Source organism: Acomys russatus, chromosome 16, assembly GCF_903995435.1.
Source record: "Acomys russatus chromosome 16, mAcoRus1.1, whole genome shotgun sequence".
Lineage (NCBI taxonomy): Eukaryota > Metazoa > Chordata > Mammalia > Rodentia > Muridae > Acomys > Acomys russatus.
In genome coordinates this window covers 10,198,730-10,221,047 of record NC_067152.1, presented here as the reverse complement: position 1 = coordinate 10,221,047, position 22,318 = coordinate 10,198,730, and the positions used below count along the sequence as shown (strand labels likewise).

At 42.7% G+C, this 22,318-nt stretch overlaps 1 protein-coding gene across 3 annotated transcripts in view; it reads right to left on the bottom strand.

Annotated features, from left to right (window-relative positions):
- Positions 1-22,318, bottom strand: part of Ap2b1 (adaptor related protein complex 2 subunit beta 1) — a 109,376-nt gene that overhangs the window by 52,531 nt on the left and 34,527 nt on the right. For all 3 annotated transcript variants that reach the window (XM_051158143.1, XM_051158145.1, XM_051158144.1), the window contains exons 7-14: positions 20,654-20,875; positions 19,607-19,727; positions 19,387-19,482; positions 17,508-17,623; positions 14,986-15,151; positions 13,694-13,792; positions 9,606-9,865; positions 4,257-4,449 (exon numbers count right to left, since the gene is read on the bottom strand). In XM_051158143.1, the coding sequence (XP_051014100.1) occupies positions 4,257-4,449; positions 9,606-9,865; positions 13,694-13,792; positions 14,986-15,151; positions 17,508-17,623; positions 19,387-19,482; positions 19,607-19,727; positions 20,654-20,875 (1,273 nt within the window). The remainder of the gene's footprint in view (positions 1-4,256; positions 4,450-9,605; positions 9,866-13,693; positions 13,793-14,985; positions 15,152-17,507; positions 17,624-19,386; positions 19,483-19,606; positions 19,728-20,653; positions 20,876-22,318) is intronic.

Here is a 22,318-nt window from a genome sequence, read left to right as displayed (position 1 = left end):
ATAGCCCAAAAGACAACCTTCAGGAGTCGTTCTCTCCTTCCACTGTAGTGGAAGTTTTGGTTTCCTTAAAACTCAGTTATATTATGTAAATATGTTTTTGTTTTAATCCCAAGTGTGGGATATGGGGCTCCCTTTAGTTTATCCACAGCTGATACCAGCCTGATGTGGCTCAGAGAGGGGTATGGTCTTTGCCAGCTACAGTTAATTTAATTCTGAGGACTCTGAGATAGTCCAGAGCTAAGAGAAAGGAAGAGGATGATCTGGGAAGAGAAAAGTGGGCTTTGAGGTGATGGTCAAGGAAAGAAACACTTTGAAGGGACGGTCAGGCGGGAGGAGGAGGAAGGCTGTTGGTTCACTGGACCACTGGATATACTGATAACTGAAAGTGGTATTGCCCCAAAGAACCATTCAGCCTTAATCAGCTGGGTGTAGCTAAAGAGAATTCTGCCCCCTCTCCCTTCTAACCTTCTTTCTCTCCTACCTACTGTTGGGAGATTGGTGGCAGGGAGATAGAGGTATAAGAGACCAATATAAAACAGAGTTTAAAAGTAGCACTACATTCCACCTGGAATCTAGGGACTGCACTCAGATCACCACTGGCCCAAGATGTCTGTCTGTTTTTGTAAGCTATGTCAAAGACACCTGTCAGAAAACCATTTTTTTTTTTCCTTTAAAAAAGTCACTGCTTGGCATAAGAGATCAGCTACCTAATTCCATTTGGAATTTTATTTGGCTCAATGTTCTCAATCCCGGCTGTAAAATTAAAATATCTTGAGCAACCTTAAAAATATAAAATAAAGTGAGTATTTGGGGCCAGGCTTGGTGGTGCATGCCTTTAAAACCATCACTTGGGAAGCAGAGGCAGGCAGATCTCGAGTTCATGGTCAGCCCATTCTATACAGTGAATTCCTAGCCAGTCAGGGCTACACAGTAAGATCCTGTCTCAAAAAAGATCCCAACTTCGCAAATACTTTGTTTAATTGCTCTTGTTACTATATATAAATAGTATTGTTAGTATTTTTTAGATAAAACTAAGGTGGGGTTTAATTATACAGCTAGAATGAAACTATAAAAAGGGAAGGAGGGGGCTGGAGAGACAGCTCAGAGGTTAAGAGCACTGACTGTTCTTCCAAAAGTCCTGAGTTCAATTCCCAGCAACCACATGGTGGCTCACAACCATCGATAATGAGATCTGGTGCCCTCTTCTAGTGTATAGGTGTACATGCAGGCAGAACATTGTATACATAATAAATAAATAAATCTTTTTTTAAAAGGGGGGGGGGCAAGGAGGAGCTGACAGGCAAAAGCTCACTAGCAGCATACCACTGGCATCGATGGGGTGAGGGTTAGTTAAAACCCAATACTAATGCTGGGCCTGCAATTCCAGCAGCAGGGAGGCTGAGGCAGCAGGATCGTCAATTTGAGGCTAGCTTAGGGTACATATGAAGAGCCTTTCAAAACAAAAACAAAGAAACTGCCTCAAAAACAAGCTGGAAGGCAAGGACTAACACCCAGGGTTGTCCTCTAACACCCACACACATGCAAACACATACACACAAGAAACAAACACAACCAAACTAAAACAAACACAAAGCCCTAATTGCTGCCTACTAGGTTTTGCCGGCGCCCGAGCGCATCAGGACCTCTCTTGTATGGATCTTTGTATACCTTACGATATAGTTGTGTGAAAAGCAAGGAGGATTTAAGAGATGGGCTACTGTACAGATTATGAGACAAACTGAAATGATTTTCCTCTTTAGATGACCTGAAAAGTAATTTTAAAAGTAGCACCGTCCACTGATGCTTTGGAAACTCATTTTCCACATAGCCACATTTGGGCTTCTCTTGTAATGTTCTTGTAAAAAAGATTTCAGTTCTCTGAGTGAATATTTTAAACTACAGACAGATCCAAAGTAAAAGTAAGAGCTGTTAGCACTCACATGGTGCTCACAACCATCTGTAGCTCCAGGCCCAGGAGATAATGATGCCCTCTTCTGGTCTCCAAGCATGGATGTGGTACACAGACAGAGACATAAAACGAAGACAAAGTACCCATATACATTTAATTAAGTAAAAAAAGAAAGAATACCATGTACTTTTTTTTTTTTTTGAGACGAGGGTCTTACGATGCACCTCTAGGTAACCTGGAATTTCCTATGAAGACCACCCTGGCCTCAACCTCACAGAGACCCACCTGCTTTCTGCCTCCCCAGTGCTAGGATTAAAGGCCTCTGTCTATGCCTAACCTCGAGCAAGTTCTTAGAGCCCTTACATTTAATAATTAGGCTATGTTGGCTGGTCAGCAAGCTCCAGACCCATCTGTCTGTGCCTCTGAGCACTGAGTTTACAAATTGTGCCACCATTTCCTGTGGTTTGTTTGGGTTTTTTTTTGTTTTGGTTTTGTTCTGTTTTGTTTTCTTCCGAGACAGGGCTCTGTAGAGCCCTAGCTTTCCAGGAACTCACTCTGTAGACCAGGCTGGCCTGGAACTCAGATCCGCCTGCCTCTGCCTCCCAAGTGCTGGGATTAAAGGCATCACCACCACCACCCAGCCATTACCCCATTTTTTATGTAAGTATTAGGAACCAAACTCAGGATCTCACACTTCAAGACTTAGCCATTCCCAGGCTCCTCCTGCAGTCTTTTTATTGTATGTGTTTATTTATTTACAATGAGTTTCATCTTTATGTATTACATATCTATCCACCTGTTATAATGTGGGCCTGGAAACAGCAAAATCGGGGCCTCTTTTCCACCTCCACTTCTAACCCTGCCATTTGCCCTCACAGGTTCAAATGAGTCCCTCATGCAGTAAGCCTCCAGGGAAAGCAGTAGGAGGTAAAACAAACCTGGACACAGTATTCAGCCTGTGGTCTATACATCAATACAAGAGCTATTTCCATTTCTTGGGCAGCTCAACGATACATACTTGTCTACCTTGAGTCTAAAGGGGCTCTCTATACATATACAGCAATGTGGAAGGATGACACAAGATCCTGTTCTCCTTCTACAATAAGTCTAGCCCAAATGCTATATTTAAAAAAATAAAAAAAGACAATAAGGGAGTTCACTTGTGCCAGCAAGCCAAGTCCACTGCATGGTCTGGATGCAGTGCAACTCAGAGGTCTGACTGTACCTTAGTGGACTGTCTGCCAAAACTTAAATGTACCTGTACTGACAGGGGTAAGCCACAGATACCACAATCCTCACACAGCTTAAGAGACAACGCCATTATATACAGAGAAGAACCAGGTGCTTTGTTCCCATCCTCTCTGAAAGCACACTTCCTGCTTAAGGTGTGTGCCTTCCAATGCTGCTGGGAAATACGCCAGCTTGTCAGGCATCTTGATAGTCATCAGAGTATCGGACACCAGTCTGTAATTCCAAGGTTAGAACCTAATCCGTAGGGAGCCTGGTGGCCTACCCTTTTCCTAGCTTTTTTCCCCAGACGTTGAAGGTTGCATTTGATATTTCTCCATCTTGTACAACAAACTGGTGGCACGTGTCCACTGACATTCTGGACTTTGGAGCCTTTTATTGTTAGAATCCTGGAAGCTAATTAATTGGAAGTATGACAAAGGTGGAAGAAGTGAGGAGGAAGGAAAAAGCCAAGCAGTTTTTTCCAATTGTGATAACGGTACATTTTAGACAAAATTGCTCAAATAACTGCCTCAAAGCCCTTCAGAGTCGGAAAAAACACAAACCAATAAATATTTTTAAAAATAGAGGGTATTTTTTGGGATGTGTGTGTGCTAAAGCAGGGTCTCATGTAGCTCAGGGTTGCCTCGAACTCACTTTGTAGCTGAGGTTGACCTTGAACTCCTGAACCTCCTACCTGTCCTCCCAAGTAATGGGATTACAGGCATGTACCACCACACCCAACAAGGCAGAGGTTTAAAAGCCTGAAGGAGGGTGTCCATTATAAAGTCACTTTAATGATATTCAGGACCAAATGAAAACTTGTAAGAAAACGAGAAGCAGGAAAAATAATGAACTCTGGTAAGGACATTAATAATTAAGATTGCCAAATAACATGCTGGCTAATACCAGAAGTTCTATTTATAAGCAGATCAACGTGATAAACCTAGACACGTGCAGATATACTGCATCCCAATGATGAACAGAATGGTAATGAACTCTCTAAAGATGGATAATTCTGTCCTTTACAAAGGACATTTCTGCTCATCAAGAAAAGCCAAATCAAGTTCTCTAGTCCACCAAAAACTAATAATAACCAAAGAGAAGCAAAGATGCTTACCAAGCTGTCCAGTCCTCCTCCTAAAAGGTCCACTGCTCCCATCTGCATGGAGGACACTTGTGGCACATTCACTGGGGGACCCAGGTCAAGATTTAAAAGATCCCCCAGAAGGTCACCTTGAGAGGGGATGACCTGAGGCTGTTCCAGGTTGGTTGCAGTGGTAGTGCCAACAGGGCTATCACCTGCATCAGTGCTGCAATCAAACACACAGAGGAGAAATGAGAAAAACCGTCTTCATCCATAAGACAACAAAAGCAGCAGGTGACTGTCACAGGTAGACTCACAAAACACTAAAAATGTAATCAGACTAAACAGGGCTGACATGGCTCTGTAGGGAAAGGTCCTTGCCATCAAGTTTAATCCCCAGAATCCACACATGGAAGGAGAGAACTGCTCCCACAGGTTGTCCTCCATGAGACATGTGCACACACACACACAGTAGTAAATAAGTACATGCTAAAACAACAATGCAAAAAAACCTAAGGAGCTTTTGACAAGATCTGAACATGGAGGAGTAAGGAGGACAGTTAACAAACATCAAGAAAAAGACAAGTGATGCTGCTAACAGGGGAGTCTGGAGGGATGATAAAAATGTGAGACACAACTGGGTGGTGGTGGCTCATGCCTTTAATTCTAGCCCTGGGCAGGCAGAGGCAGGTGGATCTCTGAGAAAAAGAAGGCGCTCAGGTTTTTGTCTGGTTTTGTTCTGGTGTAGGGGAATCACACCTGCTAGAAACACATTCTACAACCACAGCTTCAAGATGCTCAGTTCTGTTATGTGGTAAGAAAAACAACCACAGATGTCCAGCAGGCAACTAAAGACAAGTGACTGACAGTCAGAGCTAGACAAAAACTTGGAAAGAAATTTATACACACACTTCAGGTAAATTTCCAGCAGAAGTTGTGTTGGTAAGAGCAAGGGATCTAGAATCAAACATCAAAGCCCAAGTGTAGGCTTTACATAGTGGTAACCGTAGGTGACAGCTCTATGATAAGGTTTCTTTGCTGTCATCAAGTTCTTGTGGACTGTGTACAGTTTACCCTTGTTCATTCACATGCTGATTTCTCTACCCCACTATCCGGTTTCAATTCAGACACTGCATTGTGATGTTTATTCTAAGTATCTCCTCTCTCAAGTTTGTGTAAACATGTCACAATTTGTTCTCTGTACTGCCAATAAAAGCCAACTAGCCAATGCTGAGCAAGAGAGAGAATAGGGTGGGACATCCTGGTCCAGTGAGGGGACAAAAAAGAGTAGGAGGAAAGGAGGGATGCACATGGGGAGGACTGGGGAGCACCAGGAGATATGAATCAAACCTAGAAGATGAATAAAAATCAAGTGTAATGTGGGAAATCTGAATGGGAGGAAGCTACACTAGCTTGGAGATTTAAGATTCAATAATTATTGTTCAGTATTATGCACCAGGTTAATTAAATATATCCTAGTCTCTCTGTGTGGCTATTTGGCTAGATACCTGGTTAAGGAGTAACTGTTAATTATACTAAAATTATAAATCGATATTAAATATTAATAATCACTTGACATTTCATCATCAAGAGAATGCACCCAAGCCAGGCTATCAAAGTAAGGATTCAACAAAGCATGATGTTATGTGGTACAATCTTGTGCTGTATCAGCAGGGACTTGTGGCTGGCCTGTAAGTTCCCTAAAAGAGTATGAAGAGAAACACAGGAAGAGAGGTTCAGACAGACCTTTAGAATTCACCAAGACCAGTAATCGGAGAAGAGAAGGAGCAGGTGTTGTGGCTTGAATCTGGAATGCCCTCCACGGGCTTACAGTTTGAATATGCACTCCCCTCGATGTCACACTGTTCTGAAGGCTATCGAGCATTTAGGGGATAGGGCCTGGCAGGCAGAAGTACTTCACTAGAGGCAGGCTTTTGAAAGTTATATCGGCTTCCTGTTTGCTTCTTTGAGAGCAAGCTGCTGCCTCACACTTCTACTGGCATGAATAGGGTTTTCCTGTCCTCCACGCCTTCTCTGCTATGACAGTAAAACACCCTTTGAGACCGTGGGCCAAAGTAAACCCCACTCTCTCGTTTCTGTCATGTATTTTGACACAGTAATAAGATAAATGTGCTAGCTACTTGTCGTAACTGTGACAAAAGCCGTGAAGAAAGTTCATTTGGCTCACAGCTAGAAGACTGGTTCATCATGGCAGGGAAGGTATGGTGGCAAGAACAGGAAACAGCTGCTCACACTCTGCCCAATCAGGACACACAGAGCAATGAACACTTGTGCTCAACTATTCAGTCTGGGCCCCCAGCCCATGTCACAGCTCAGCCCACATTTAGGGTGAGCCTTTCCAACTAATTTACCCCAATCTACATAATCCCCACAGACAGCCCCTGAGATTAGCTTCCACAGCTATTGGAAGTAGACCATTAGGAGAGGGCTAAGGAGCATTCCATCTGTCTCTGGTACTAGCCTGCTCTCCATGTGAAGAAGCAGCTTGCCCCACACTCCCACTGCCATGACTGGAGAGCTACCAGAGCCATGTCGTCCCCCATTAAAGGGGACTAAAATCTCTCTGAAACTCAAAGCTCAAATAACACACTGCACATGGATAAAAGGACAGTCCCTTAAGAAGGAGATCCCTGCTACCCTCTTCCTCCTTCAAGGTGTTCCTGTTAGAAGTTATCACTAACCAAACACCATGGAACTGCAGAGATTCAAGAGAAAGCCCATCTCTGAAAGATGACTTAGGAGAAGCCATGCCTATAAGGGACAAATAAGGGCAGAAGTCACAGATGATCTCACAATTTGAAAGAAACACATGAACACATAAGCTAATCTTTACACAAGAAATTCCACCAACTTACAACATGAGCCATGTAAGAAGCATGACAGAATATGTGCATTTATTAGTACCTTAAAACAGAAAGTAAGGGCAGGGTGTGGCGGCGCATGCCTTTAATCCCAGCACACGGTAGGCAGAGGCAGGTGGATTTCTGTGAGTTCAAGGACAGCCTGGTCTACAAAGTGAGTCCAGGACAGCCAAGGTGACACAGAGAAACCCTGTCTTGAAAAACCAAAGCAAAACAAAACAAAACAAACAAACAAAAAACCCCAGAAAGTGAAAATGCATAGTTTTCCTCACTACAATGAAAGAATATTCTAAGAAGGCAAAGTCAGTCAGAAGACAAGATATATTCCTGTAGATCCAAGAGAAGCCTAGAAGAACAAGATCAATCCCGAGTATACATCCAAGAAGACCATTATGAAGTCTGTAAAGAAACTGCACAAATACAATCAAAGAAATACTCTGAGAAGGTTAACTGTCCCAAATCAGACAACTATTTACCATGTCACCTTCCTAGAGCATCTGGCAGACAGTAAGTGCAGGCAACACTTGGGTAGATGGCCCTTTACTCTTGTGAGTGATTCTGAAAGACCTAGTGACATTACCTTTTGAACCTCTCCAGGAGGCAGCCCAAAGCCTTCAAGTGCTGCTTTACTCCATGTCGTAAGTGTATCACTTACTAATCTATGTTACAGAGGAGTTAGGGAAGGACCTTATGGACATGCCGTTTGCAGCAACTCATCACGCACACATGCCCTTTCTGTTTTTCGGATGGGATGGGGTGCTGGAGTTGAACTTAGGGGCCTTACAGGTAGGTGCTAGGCAAGCACTCTCCCACCGAGGTATATTCCTAAACTGGGATCCCCATTTATACCAAAAGGTATTTTTTTGCTATCAGTCTTTAAAGACAAAAGTAAGTACAAATGGATAGGGGGCTTTGAAAAGGACCTATGTATAAAGCCAGACCCAGTTGCCCAGGCCTGCTTCTAGCTTCCTAGCTTCATGGGAAACTGAGGCAGGAAAATCGAAGCTACTGGGCTGTTCAATGAGTTGTGGGCCAGCCTTGGGCATATAAGACCCTGTCTTAAAAACAAAAAACCAAAGAAGGGCTGGAGAGATAGCTCAGTGGTTAAGAGCGCTGCTTGCTCTTTCAAAGGTCCTGAGTTCAATTCCCAGGAACCACATGGTGGCTTACAAACATCTATAATGTGATCTGATGCCCTCTTCTGGCCTGCAGATGTACATGCAGGCAGAACACTGTATACATAATAATCAATAAATCTTTAAAAAAAAAAAAAAAGCAAAAAGAGCTTATTAATGTTCCTCTTCTCTGATTATAGAATGAAAGAGTTAGAAAGCAACAGTTGCATGTTACCTGTGGTCTGCTCAAAGCACACTTTCCTTACTGATCTCCTTAGCCTTATTTGGGGAAAACAAAATAAATTAGGCATCTATATCGGAAAGCTGTATCTATACAGAGAATCTAAGCTGTTTATACATCTCAATTCTGCAAAAGTATTTTGTTAATAGTTTTGCCATAAGTCATTTATACTAGAGAAATAGTATCTAATAATAACATTTACTGTGTGTATGTGGGCATGTGCCAATCCATGGAGGACAGAGGACAGCTTGAGGTATTGTTCCTTAGGTGCCCTGTTGTTGCTGTGGTGATGATGATGATGATGATGGGGGCTGGTTTTTGGGTTTTTTGTTTGTTTGTTTGTTTGGTTTGGTTTGGTTTGGTTTTGGTTTTTGGTTTTTCAAGACAGGGTCTCTCTGTATAGCCTTGGCTGTCGTGGGCTAGCTTTGTAGACCAGGCTGGCCTTGAACTCACAGAGATCCACCTGCCTCTGCTTCCCTGAGTGCTGGGATTACAGGTGTGTGACACTGTGTCCAGCTTGTTTATTATTTTTAAAGACATTTTTCTTTTCATTTATGTATCTGTCTGTGTTTAAGTGTGTGCTGCATGTGTTCCTTATCCAAGGAGACCAGACGCTGATCTCCTTGTGGCTGTGAGCCACTCAGTGCGGTACTGGCACCTGAGATCTGGTCTCAGGAAGAGCACCAAGTGCACTGACCCCCCGCGTCATCTCTCCAGCTCATGTTGCTTGGCTCTGGGGATAGCACCTCACTGAGACTTCAGCCTGTTGATTGCTTTGGCTAGCCAGTGAGCCTGGGAACTTTCTTGTCTCTATATTCCCATTGCTCGACTCCAAGCACTCGCTACTATGCCTAGCTTTTTTCACGTGGGTTGTGGAGATCAGATTCATTTTATCAATGGTGCTATCTCCTCAGCCCCAGTAGCTAATCCATTACCAGAGACTTAAGCAACTTTCACCCTTTATCAATTCAAAAGGGGTTCTCCACAGTTCTGTATAGTTCTGGTGTACTCCTAGACTGGAAGGTAGAGAAAGAAACGCTGCAGAGCAGCAAGACTGCAGAGTGCACAGCAAACCAGGTATGGAGCAGGAGACGGACAAACTACCTGAACAGCAACTTTCTTCTCACCGAAGCCACCTGCTTACCTCCCGTGGTGAATTGGCAAGTGTTTGCGATGAATCCCATGACTCCCTTCCACAAAAGCATTTGGAGGCTTGTGGTACACGGAGGCCAAAGAACCAATGTGGCAGATGAGCTCATCCAGCAGGGTAGGCTCAATGAGGTCCGTCTCCTCAGAGATCAGTGGCTTCTCAGACAACACTACTTCTTTAGCCGTCACAGGGTCGGTTGAAAGGAGGCGCCAATAAATATAACCCCGATCTCGAAGGTCAGGATTATCAGAATCCTAAAGAAAAGCAAAGGCCAGGTGATTTACATGGATTTGTTCTCCACAGAGACACCAATGTGCCAGACTCACTGTCAAGGTACTGTTGTAGTGATTTGTGTAAGTGAGTATTAAAACAGTATTTTACTGGGACTTAATGACAGTCTATAGTTATTAGTTTTGTAACTTAAACGTAAGCACATATTGAGATGGGCTACTGCCTAGACTCAAATTGAGAAGGAAAAAAAAAAACCACTCTAGTTCAGCAATAGTTAAATGGCCTTGGGAAGTAAAACTAGTATCTTAAATTATTATATTGAGATATGGTGAGATAGCTCAGTGGGTAAAGCCACTTGCTGCTAAGCCTTGTGACCTGAGTTCAACCTCTGCAACCAATAATGGTAGGAGAAGAGAGAACTAAGTCCCTACAAGTTGTCAACTGCCTTCTACAAGCACACTATCACACACACACACACACACACACACAATTGTGTCAGCCTTTTAAGAAATGATTTATTATTTTATTTGTACCAGTGTTCTGCCTACAGAAATGTAAGTGCACTATGTACATGCAGTACTCACAGAGGACAGAGGAGGGTGTCTGAGCCCCTGAACTAGAATTACAGATGGCTGTAAGCAGCTATGTTGTGCTAGAAATGAACTCAGGTCCTGCAAAAGCAGTAAGAACTCTCAACCACTGAGTCATCTTCTCTAGCTCGCATGTGTCCAAAAATGCTACATAAACCAGATGTGGAGGCACATACCTCTAATTCCAGTACTCAGGATGCTGAGGCAGGAGGACTGCATGAATTTGGGGTATGCATTGATGTAGCCAGTTAGGGCTACATAGCAAGACACCATTTCTAGATTAACTAATTAATAAAAATTAATAAATATGGCCAGAAATAAGAGCAGGAATTTTCTTAACACACATTATACCTAACATGTTTTCCTAATATATTCCTTACATTATTTTTTTTAACTTATGACTATGTGTCTATTTGCCTACATGTATTACACATGTGCAGAGCCTGTGGAGACCAGATGGTTGTATTAGATTCCCTGGAACTGGAGTTACAGACATTGTGAGTCACCATGCAGATGCTGGGAATTGAACTCTTTGTAAGAGCAGCAGCTGCTCTTAACCATTGAGCCATCTCCCCAGGACCATAACTTCCTTCTTGATTCAAATACCTATATGCATCTCCTATGGAGACATTGGCTAATAAAAAGAGACTACATACAATGCCTGACTAAAGACTCATAAAAGTACTATTAACTAAAACAACAACAACAAAAGCCCCAAATGGCTCAACAACAGATCATTAAAAGGACATATAAATGTATGCACTTTCAAAAGGAATAACACTTGAATTTAGTGCTCTTTTTGTTGTAGTTTTAAAATACTTTTATGCATGCTCATGGCTTAGTAATTATAATCAGCTGAGCATAGTGGCACATATCTTTAATCCCAGCACCCGGGAGGCAGAGACAGGCACTGAGTTCAAGGCCAGCCTGGTCTACATACTGAGACCCTGTCCTGGAAAGAAAAATAAAAACAAGCACACAAGTAGTAATCAGGCTGCACCAAGATTTATAAGACTATGAAATTAAAAAAACAACAAAACTCTTACAATTATCCAATCCCCTCCTGATCTCAGCTCTCCATTCCCAATAACCCTGACCAGCAGGCTGCATGTGTCTATCTTGAGGAGCAAACACGCTTTTGGCACAGTAACCTATTTTCATGTTATCCACACTGCTCCATAAGCTACTTTCATACACATTTGTCCAGATAATAAAAATTAAAATAAGATTTAAAAAATATTTCCAGGAGCACTTATAAATGAATCTTTAAGTAAAAAAAAAAAAAAAAAAAAAAAAAAAAAAAAAAATCTTTAGCAATGGGAAAAGGATAGCCAGAATTAGGCAAGATAATATTGAAAGGACTGAATTTTTGGTAATATACCATTAGAAAGAGAAGAAACAGAAAAAAGGTTAATATTTTAATCAGATTCCGTGTGTAGATACACAACTTAACTGACAATTTTGTTTAAGCCAGCCTGTTCTCAAATTCAACTCAGGGTATTATACACCCAATGGACTGGTAATCGTCATATTAGTTAAACTATAAATAACAAATTATTTTGACTTTTATGGATCTGAAGGGTAACCTGATTTTCAGTGCTGAAAATTGAATGTAGGGCTTTGTGGATCTTAGGCAAGTACTATATGACTGGGCTATATGCCCAGCATTTTAAGAAATTTTTAAAAATGTATTTTGAGACAGGGTCTCACTAAGTTTTCCTGGTAGACCTTAAACTTATCTTCTGACTCAGCCTGCTCAGTAGTTGGGATGACAGGCCTGTGCCATCGGGTCTGGCTGTGGCATGGTATGTAAGGTCAATGGCCACATTCCCAAATTGGAATCCCCCTGAACTTCTTTTCTTCTGACCAGAAATATCTTATGTGGTGGTTGGGGTGAACTGTTAACTTGCAGGACACATAATTCCCTGGGGGATGGGCCTCTGGGGAGGGAGGTGTGGTGTCTCCATCATGATAGCTGATACACACAAAAGACCCATTTTAATAGTGGGTGGGGATCCTGGTGACATAGACACAGAGAGGGAACTGAGCAGCACGCATGCATGCTTAGTGCTTTGTTCCCAATGCAAATACAGTGTGACCAGCTCTCTTATGCTCCTCTTCCTGTGACTTCTGGCCATGCTGGGCTAGAATATAAACTGTGAGCCAGAATAAACCCTTGCTCCTTAAAGTTGCTAGTCAGAGTATTTTATCAGTGACAGGAAAAAAAAAAAAAAAAAAAAAAAAACGCATCATATAATTCAAGTATCAAAACATTTAAGGAAACAGCATAAGCACTTTAAGGCGACCTCTATGAGAAAGGCACCTCTCTGAAAGGCAGATCAAGTACACAGCATCTCACAAGCTGAAGTCATCCACAAGATATCAAACTCAGGGTTATTTTCACATATGTAGGTTTGCATCCATGTATATGTTTCCAAAATTATCAGGAAAGCTGCAATCAGCCAACCTAAGTTTTTTAATTTTAAGTTTTATTTTATGTGTATATTTGTGTGACTGAGTATGTGCATATGTACCATATGTGTGCAGGAGCCTGCATAGATCAGAAGAAGTGGATGCTCCCATGGAACTGGGGTTACAGCTGGTTGTGAACCATGATGTGGGTTCTCTGTGAAAACAACAAATGCTCTTAACTGCTGAGCCACCTTTCCAGTCTCAGACAGCTGAGCTAAAAGCTGCATTAGCCAGATATAATTTAGCAGAATTTGTTAAGAGGCATCATAAAACCTGCCCCAAATGAATTTTCTTGGAAAGTATCCTGGCTGGTTTTATTTCAACTTGACACAAGCTAGAGTCAATTGAGAAAATGCTCAATTGAGAAAATGCCTCTACTAGATCAGACTGTAGGCAAGCCTGAAGCCCATTTTCCTAATTAGTGAATGGTGGGGGAGGGCCCAGCCCATTATGGAAGGGGTCAACCTTGGGCCAGTGGTCCGGGTTCTATAAGAACACAGGCTGAGCAAGCCACAAGGAGCAAGCCTGTAAGCAGCAGTCCTCCATAGCCTCCGCAGCAGCTCCTGCCTCCAGGTTCCCGCTGAGTTGAGTTCCTTTCTTGGCTTCCCAAAACGGACTGTGATTCAGAGCATGTGAGTCAATAAAGCCTCCCCCCACCCCCCGCAAGTTGCTCCTCATTGTTGAATTCAACACTGCGACAGCAGCCTTGAAAAAGACAAGAAGTATCATTGGTCCTCACCATCTGAGGCAGCACAAGTCAACCCTCTGGATGCTTTCAAGCCATCCTACCTGTGTGGCCAAGCTCAAGACCTGTTGGACCAGCTCCTGTGTTTCTGATGGCTTCTTGAGAAATAGCTTCACTATGGCGGTAAGCAGAGTGAGCTGCACCTAAAAAACAAAATTCAGCATCATCTCTAACTCACATTTCCTCAGCTATGAATCATTGATGCTGGCTAAGGGTTGAAATGTTAAAGCTCAGTCAAAGATTGTCTCTGAAGGAAGCAATCAACTGACCACTCACTAGCCTCTTATTTTCCAGATGCATTTTTAGTATCAAAAGGGCTTGTTTCTGGGCCAGATTTTCAACTGTTCTTTTTAATAAAAAATGTGTTGTTATTGTTGTTGTTATCATTGTCATTATTGTGTTTTTGCATGATGCGTGTGAGGACATGTTTCAGGGTGCACATGTGGAAGTCATGGACAACTCTGAGGTGTCAGTTTTCTCCTTCCACCTTAACACAAACTTCAGGGCTCAAACTGAGGTTGCCAGGCTTGCACAGCAATCACCTTTGCCCTATGAGGCAGCCCTCAGTTGTATTTTTTAAAGTACATACATAAAGTACAAAAACTAGCTCTTGATCAAATCATGTATTATTTATTTTGGCCAAAGCTTACAAGGTTGAAGAACTTATGAGATCACTTGTCATACTGGGATAAGAGCCAAAACAGAATTATGTCAGATTAGAGCCAATTAGAGGGAGCCTGCTGTTCCACTATTAATATTAAGCCTATTAAAGTTACTATAATGAATTACATACACAAACTTCTATTTGCTATGAGCACAAATGCCAGAGAGAAAGGGCTTAATAATCTGTTTGTTTCTCTGGGCCTCTGGCTCTAATTTTAGTAGGAGAAAGGGACAGATGGGAGAAATCCAATCATCCGCAGAGCACCTTTTCAAACTTCGCCGTGCTGTGCTGTAATGAGCACCAGCAAATGCCGAGGACAATGTGTAATCATCCTTAAATGAAGAAAATAGAAACTCGATTGCTGCTCTCCACCACTGCAGGATGCTCACTTCTGGAGCGGTACCCGCAGCAGCTAAGGAGTGACTCTATGTGCCTCTCACTCACTGGGGGCTGAGGCTCACCAAGCTGTGTTTCAACCGCCCTCAAACTGCCCACCCCCCATCAGAGTCTATGAAACACTGCTCTAAGCACGGCAGCCTCTCTTACTCTGACTGAAAGGGTCTTCCCCTTTGAGAAAAAGAAACCATGACATATAAACGCACACACCCAACATTTTACCGTCTTGGTTACCGTCCTGAAGAGATCCAGAACACAGCACAGGAGAGAACTTACCTGGGTGCTTTCATCATGAAAACCCTCCAGGAAGCTCTCGAGTAACTCGTCTGCGTTATCGATTCGTTCAGCATATTCTCCTACAATCCAAATCATAGCTGCTCGCGCATCGGGCTCATCCAGGGAGTCCAAGTTCTCACAGAGGGTGGCAATAATACTTTCATACCTATTACAGCAAATGGACCGCGGTCACTAAGACCAGAACTAAGAACATACTGAACAGTGGAAGCTAAAGTACAAACCGTACACAAAGGACTCTAAGCCACAATGGTTTTTAGTCAACAGAATGTAGTAAATCAGAAATTTATGGCTTAAATTTTTCTTCAAATGTGCTTTAAAAAAATATATATATATTTTTTAGATTTAGTTTACTATTTATAATCTCATGTATATGAGTGTTTAGGTCATATGTATGTGTGTACACCATACGCAGGCCTGGTATCTGCAGAGGTCAAAGAAGGCATTGGATTCTTTGGGAGTGGAGTGACAGATAACTGTGTGCCACCATTCTTTAGTTTGTTGTTGTTTTGGAGACAGGGTCTATCTTTACAGCTCTGGCTGTCCTATAATTCATTCTATAGAACAGGCTGGCCTTGAACTCACAGAGATCTGCCTGCCTCTGCCTCCTGAGTGCTGGTACTAAAGGCATGCACTCCCATGACTAGCTCAGTTATGTTTTGATAACTAAGCTTTAAATGTTTACAAGAGCTCATTAGATAGATTTTATTTTTTTTTAATATTTTATTTTATGTATATGAGTGCACTGTCTTCATGCACACCAGAAGAGGGCACCAGATCATATTATACATGGTTGCGAGTCACCATGTGGCTGCTGGGAATTGAACTCAGGACCTCTGAAAGAGCAGCCAGTGCTCTTAACTGCTGAGCCGTCTCTCCAGGCCCAAGACAGAAAAATCCTACTACACTGGGTCTAAAATCACCTTTTTAACTACAGTAAAGAATTTGCCTAGTTTGCATTTTGATCTCATGAAAACATTAGAAATCTTTCTTTTTAAAAAGATGGAGTTAGAAAACAATAGGAAACCATAACTCTATCTCCTATTGCACTTCTCATTCTATTTTTGTGCACCAGTGTGTGCATGTGTACAAGTGTGCGACTGTGTGTGTGTGTGTGTGTGAAGGCCTGACTTTAACCAAGGTAAGGTCTCTTTCTAAAACAAGAGAGCTCATAGATCCAGGGGGTCTAGCTAGCCAGCTTGCCCCATTTACGCTGGCTCCTGGCACTGGGTTTACAAGTGGACCATCATGCACTTTCTTAATATGGGTGACAGGGATTAGAACTCTGGTCCTTATGCTTATGCACAAGTGCTTTATCTGGACCATCTCCCCAGCCCCCATTTACCTTTTATAAAAGACATCTTTATGTTCTTTCTAATGCATTAAACTAATGCCCTGCTTTCAGTAAGAAACTCAATAATTTCTTTTTAGTCTTATAGCTCTATGGCCCTCTCATGTTCACCAGGTTGAATCTATGTCCTTTACTAACGTAATTTGGAAATGTGTTTTATTACTGAAGACTGAATCTAGGATTTAGCACATGCTAGGCAAACTCTTTTCCACTGAGCTGTGTCCCAGCCTTTTGTTTTCTTTTTGCTTTGAAACAGAATCTTGCTAGGCTGCAGAGGCTGGCTTGGCCTCCTGACTAGCTGAGATTATAGGTCTATGCCACCAGATCCAGCTGGCTAACGTAAACATTACACTGAGACAGAACAAATTAATGAGGGTAACTAGGTCAAGTATCCACCCTATTCCTATTTATTAAACCAGGCTTTTGACTGTTTTCTTAAAATTAAACCGTCATAGCCCCTTATTTACTCAAGTTTTAAACATTTCTCTATTGACGATATTTTTTAAAAATATATAACAAAACAGTTTAGAAACCTGATCCTCCACTTCAGTAAAAGGTGGTACTCCTCCTTTTAAAAATAACACCTTTACTTATTTATGGGTAATTTATTGTAAGAAGTTGTCTGTTTCCCACAAGGAAGCAGGTTCCATGCAAAGTAAGGAGCATGGCTGCTAGCACCCTGCTTTTGCAGAAGATGACTCGGAGTCATCTACCATGCTAAGACCCTTCTGAGGGGATGAAGTACACAATCACCTGTCTGGCATAAAGTGTGTCCAGACACTGGGAACATATAGGTTTCCTGTTTAATGGTAACTTTGACAACAAACAATCTTATGTGTTTAAGTTAGTCTATGCCAATAGGCAATTTATAGTCAAGCAAAACTTCATTTCTAGAAAAATAATACACCAGCTGGGTATGGTGGCTCATGCCTGCAAGCCCAGCACACAGGGCCAACTTGAAACCCACCCCTATCTCTAAACGAAAAGTTTCGGTCTCTGTTGCTACCCACTTAGGTATCTCTGACTTTTAACCAAGTATCTATACAACCTGTTATACTAAGAATAATACTTCTTACCTGGTCAACTTCAAAGTGCCTTACTTAAACATTTCCCAAATGATTTGAGAAAGAAAGTTACAAGACTTGTGACATACTTGTTGGGGTATTTGCGGAAGATGTCCCTGATGACAACAATTGCCTCTTGGACCACATAATTTACTTTGGTCTGGATCAGATCAAGCAATGTGCTTACACAGCGTTCTGCTGATTGCTAGGGAGAGAGACATCAAAACAAAGTCAATCCAGTAACACTATCTCAATACAAAAAAGAAAAAAAAAAGGAAACGTACAAGTATGTTGGCTAAATTAGACTGGCACTGAATTTGCTATAAATTATCTGGTGTATATCAACATTAACAACCCTAGGAATATACCAGATTTTATTCATTAGAAAACATACTGAAAGCCGGGCATGGTGATGCACACCTGTAATCCCAGCACTCAGGAAGCAGAGGCAGGTAGATCACTGTGAGTTCGAGGACAGCCTGGTCTACAAAGCGAGTCCAGGACAGCCAAGGCTAACACAGAGATTAAATACACACAGGGATTAAATACATGTGCCACCACACCCAGCTGATAGATTTTTGTTTTGTTTTTCAAGACAGGGTTTCTCTGTGTATCCTTGGCATGGCTGTCCTGGACTCGCTTTATAGACCAGGTTGGCCTCGAACTCACAGCAATCCACCTGCCTCTGCCTCCCGAGTGCTGGGATTAAAGGCGTGCACACCCACAACACCCAGCATAGATTTTTATTTTAAGGACAGGAATATGAGAAAACTCCCCAATATCAAAGGACATGTCTACCATTTATCCTTCTGAACTACTACAGGTCACTAAATCATGTGCCTCTGGTCAGGATTCAAAAAGAAGCACGCAGCATCACCTAAAGCCTTTGAAGATCACCAAGCCTCCAGATTTAATCATCCGAAGGTAAGAGGTATGAGATAAGCAGAATCACTAAGATAAAAGTCCAATCCAGTGTCTGGGAAAGTCTCTAATTCTACTAAGCAATCAATATGTGGTGTTAGGGCCAGTGAGAGGATCACTAGATAAGGGACCTGGGCACCAGGCCTGATGACCTGAGTTGGATCCCCAGGACCCTCATGGTAGAAAGAGGGAACCAACTCCTGTAAGCTGTCCTCTGATCTCAACACATGTAACCTTGGTACATGCTGTCTCCTCAAACAATAAATATATACATGTAAAAAACAAATAAGTAGCATAAAAACAAATTAAAGCCAAAAGAAAATATAACACCTAAGGAAACATATTAACTAAAAGCAATATGTGGAAAAGAAAATAAAATAAAAGCTAGGTATAGTGACTTGTGCCTGGAATCCTACATTTGGGAGGCTGAGGCAAAGGGAATGTGAATTTGGGGCTACACAGTAATACCCTGTCTCGAAAAGTAAAACCAACAAGCACCCCAAAATGCTTGGGTGAGGAATTAAAAAAGATAAACCTCTGTAACTAACAAATCAATAAATAACAACAAAATTATTTATAGATCTGGAAGTATCTAAAGAAAAACCAAAGTAGAAGAGTTGAACGTCATACTTCTGGGGAAGTGGGCTGAGGGAGAGAGGGGGAAGAACCAGCGACAGTGGGGACAGTGGCATTTTGTTACAAATTCTTTAATCTGGGCCTGAGGTGGCTCAGAGGTCAAGAGCAATGGCTGCTCTTCCAGAGGACTTGTGTTAAGAGTCCCAGGACCCACATAGTGGCTCATGACCCACCATCGGTAATGCTAGTTCCAGGCGGTGCGGAACCTTTTTCTGGCTTACACAGGTACTTGGCACACACACGGTACACAGATAAAATGCAGACAAAACACCCATACACATTAAATTAATTTTTGAAAAATTATTTAGCTCATTAAGTATATACTTTATTATTTTGATAAACTTCAATGTCTACATTCAATGAACAGGCAGAATCCGGTAACATGTGATCTCAGCGCCTCTGGAGCCTTACCTCCACTTTGATGGCACACCGTCCAATGGCCCTCACAGCTTTGCGAACAAAGTCCACATCAACCTCAGTGGCATATTCCTTCAGCTCTGCCAGAACCTATCAAATACCCAAGAAGTGGATAACGTTTAAAGAGTCTCCAATAGTGATTTCATGGCTTCTGAAGGCCAGCCAGACCTTAAGCTCTAAGCCGGCATGAATGTGAAACACCTTGAGGTCTGACCTGAGCAATGTTGGCTTGGGACGCAAGACGAATCATGATGTCCAGCTTCTCCAGCTTAACATAGATAGGGTCGTTGTATTTCACAAAGAAGACTTTGATCTCCTGCTTCAGGATTTCAGGCCTGTGATACACGGACACACAAAAGAGGAAGACGATGGGCTCCACTTATTGGTATATCCTGCTCAGCCTGTATTCAAGTCTCTTTCTGCCTGGCCCCTTCACAAATGTCCTGTATAAGCGTCTATTGTGCCTCCCTCCAGCCCCTATATAGTAGTTATGTCACTATGTAACATTTCGCTGCCACTCAGTCACGCTGGGCGTCAAGGTCAGTGCGTTAGCACGTTCTAGGCGAGCATTCTATCATGAAGTTACACTCCCAGCCCAGATATCTCATCAACTCCCCTTGACATCTCATTTGTAGCCTTTAAAACATGAGGGTATATGTTACCCAGGGGAACTGCTAAGGAAGAACAACCTAGCCCTTCCTACAACTTTCCATGGGTAGCACATCCAAAAGAATGACTTAAGAAAGGAACCTGGTGGGGCTGGAGAGATGGCTCAGTGGTTAATAATGCTGCCTGTTCTTCTAGAGGTCCTGAGTTCAATTCCCAGCAACCACATAGTGGCTCGCAACCATCTGTAATGTGCAGATAAAGCACTCATATAAAATAAATAAATAATTTTTTTAAAAAGAAAAGAAAGAATGGAACCTGGCTGGGAGTGGTGCTACACACCTTTAAATCTCAACACTTGGGAGGTAGAAGCAGGTGGAATTCTGTGAGTTGGAGGTCAACCTCATCTACAGAGTGAGAGCCTAGTTCTAAAAAATAAACAACAACAAAACACCCTGAACTGCAACACCAGTTCAACTACTACAGAAGAAAGGATAACAACTCTAAGTCGCTACCCCTGGGCAAGCTGTGCTACTACGTAACACTTTACTACCACACAGTAAAGGACAAACAAGCACCAGTCTACGGACATTTGTATGAAGTTTAATTTAAAGATCTCAAACATTTTTAAATCACCAAATCCCTATTGTCCCACCTTTTCTGAACAATTAGGTTGATGTTCCTCAGGGCGACATACTGCACTTCTGGCTCCCCAGACAGCAGAGTGACAAGTGGAGGCGCTAACTTCTTTAGCAGCATATTGTAGTAGTCAGAGTCCTTGGGTAACAATTCTAGAAATTTCATTAGGACTTTCACCGCTGAGAGCACCACTGCAGAGTTGGCGTGGGATAGCCGAGGTGTTACTCGCTCACAGATGCTGGGGGCAGAAAGGGAAATTAGTACCTTGGATTGCGGTACCTTTGTTCAGTTCATTTCATAACGTAAAGCTTCAGAGTTCCATGACCCAAGTATCAAGAAGTCAAAGAATCAGTTAGAAAGGTCAAAGCTCCATGCTCAGGTCAAAATGGGATCCAACATCACAGAAGCCTCATGCCCAGTGAACTACAGGCAGAGTGGGAACATCAGGGAACTCTAGAAGCCAGCAACAGGGAAGTCAAACCGGAAGGAAACTAGCAATCCCCCAGACACTTGCAGTCACACCAGTTACCTTCATGCGTTTAGTCCTCTGTCTCCCCACATAATGTTAGGGCTCCCTGCCTCACAGCTCACCTCTACTCAACCTATAGGAAGTCAAATCAAGCATCCTAAAGATCCATAGTGAGAGGTGGCAACCACCTGGGACTTAAAGAGGAAATAGGTTGGCAGGAAAAACTAGACAAATTTCAGGCTAGTAAGAAAGACTCAGAAACAGATGTGGGGTTTGTTTTATTTGGTTGGTTTTTAATATAAGAATATTGTTACAATGTTCTCCAGAGTTCTTCTTCCAGCCCCTCTACCTACGCTTAGAGTCCTGATACTCATACACGCGGTGTTCTACCCGAAGCCACCTTGCTAACCTTGCTAGCTCTTGGGCAGCACCCCAAGGCACCCCAAGTGACTGTTATGGATACCCGACCAGGGGCTGCTTACTCTTCTCCTCCAATGATCACATGGCTGAATCCTGACCTAGGCCTTGGGGAAAAAGTCCACTCCCTTTCATATACCCTCTTGATTACTCTTTTTAAAAAGTATAATTTCAAAAAAGCAAAATAAAATCCTCTGGGTGTGATATACAAAGCTTTAATTCTAGCTCTTGGGGAGCAGCAGCAGATGGACCTCAGAGTTAGAGGCCACGGTCTATGTGGTGGGTTAGAGGCCACAGTCTATGTGGTGGGTTGGAAGCCACGGTGTATGTGGTGGGTTGGAGGCCACGGTGTACGTGGTGGGTTGGAGGCCACGGTCTACGTGGTGTGTTAGAGGCCACGGTCTACATGGTGGGTTAGAGGCCACAGTCTATGTGGTGGGTTGGAGGCCACGGTGTATGTGGTGGGTTGGAGGCCACGGTCTACGTGGTGTGTTAGAGGCCACGGTCTACGTGGTGGGTTAGAGGCCACAGTCTATGTGGTGGGTTGGAGGCCACGGTGTAGGTGGTGGGTTGGAGGCCACGGTCTACGTGGTGTGTTAGAGGCCATGGTCTACGTGGTGGGTTAGAGTCCACAGTCTATGTGGTGGGTTGGAGGCCACGGTGTAGGTGGTGGGTTGGAGGCCACGGTCTACGTGGTGTGTTAGAGGCCATGGTCTACGAGGTGGGTTAGAGTCCACAGCCTAAAAACAGATTAAAAACAAAACAAAAGAAACAAAAAACAACCGAGGCAGAAGG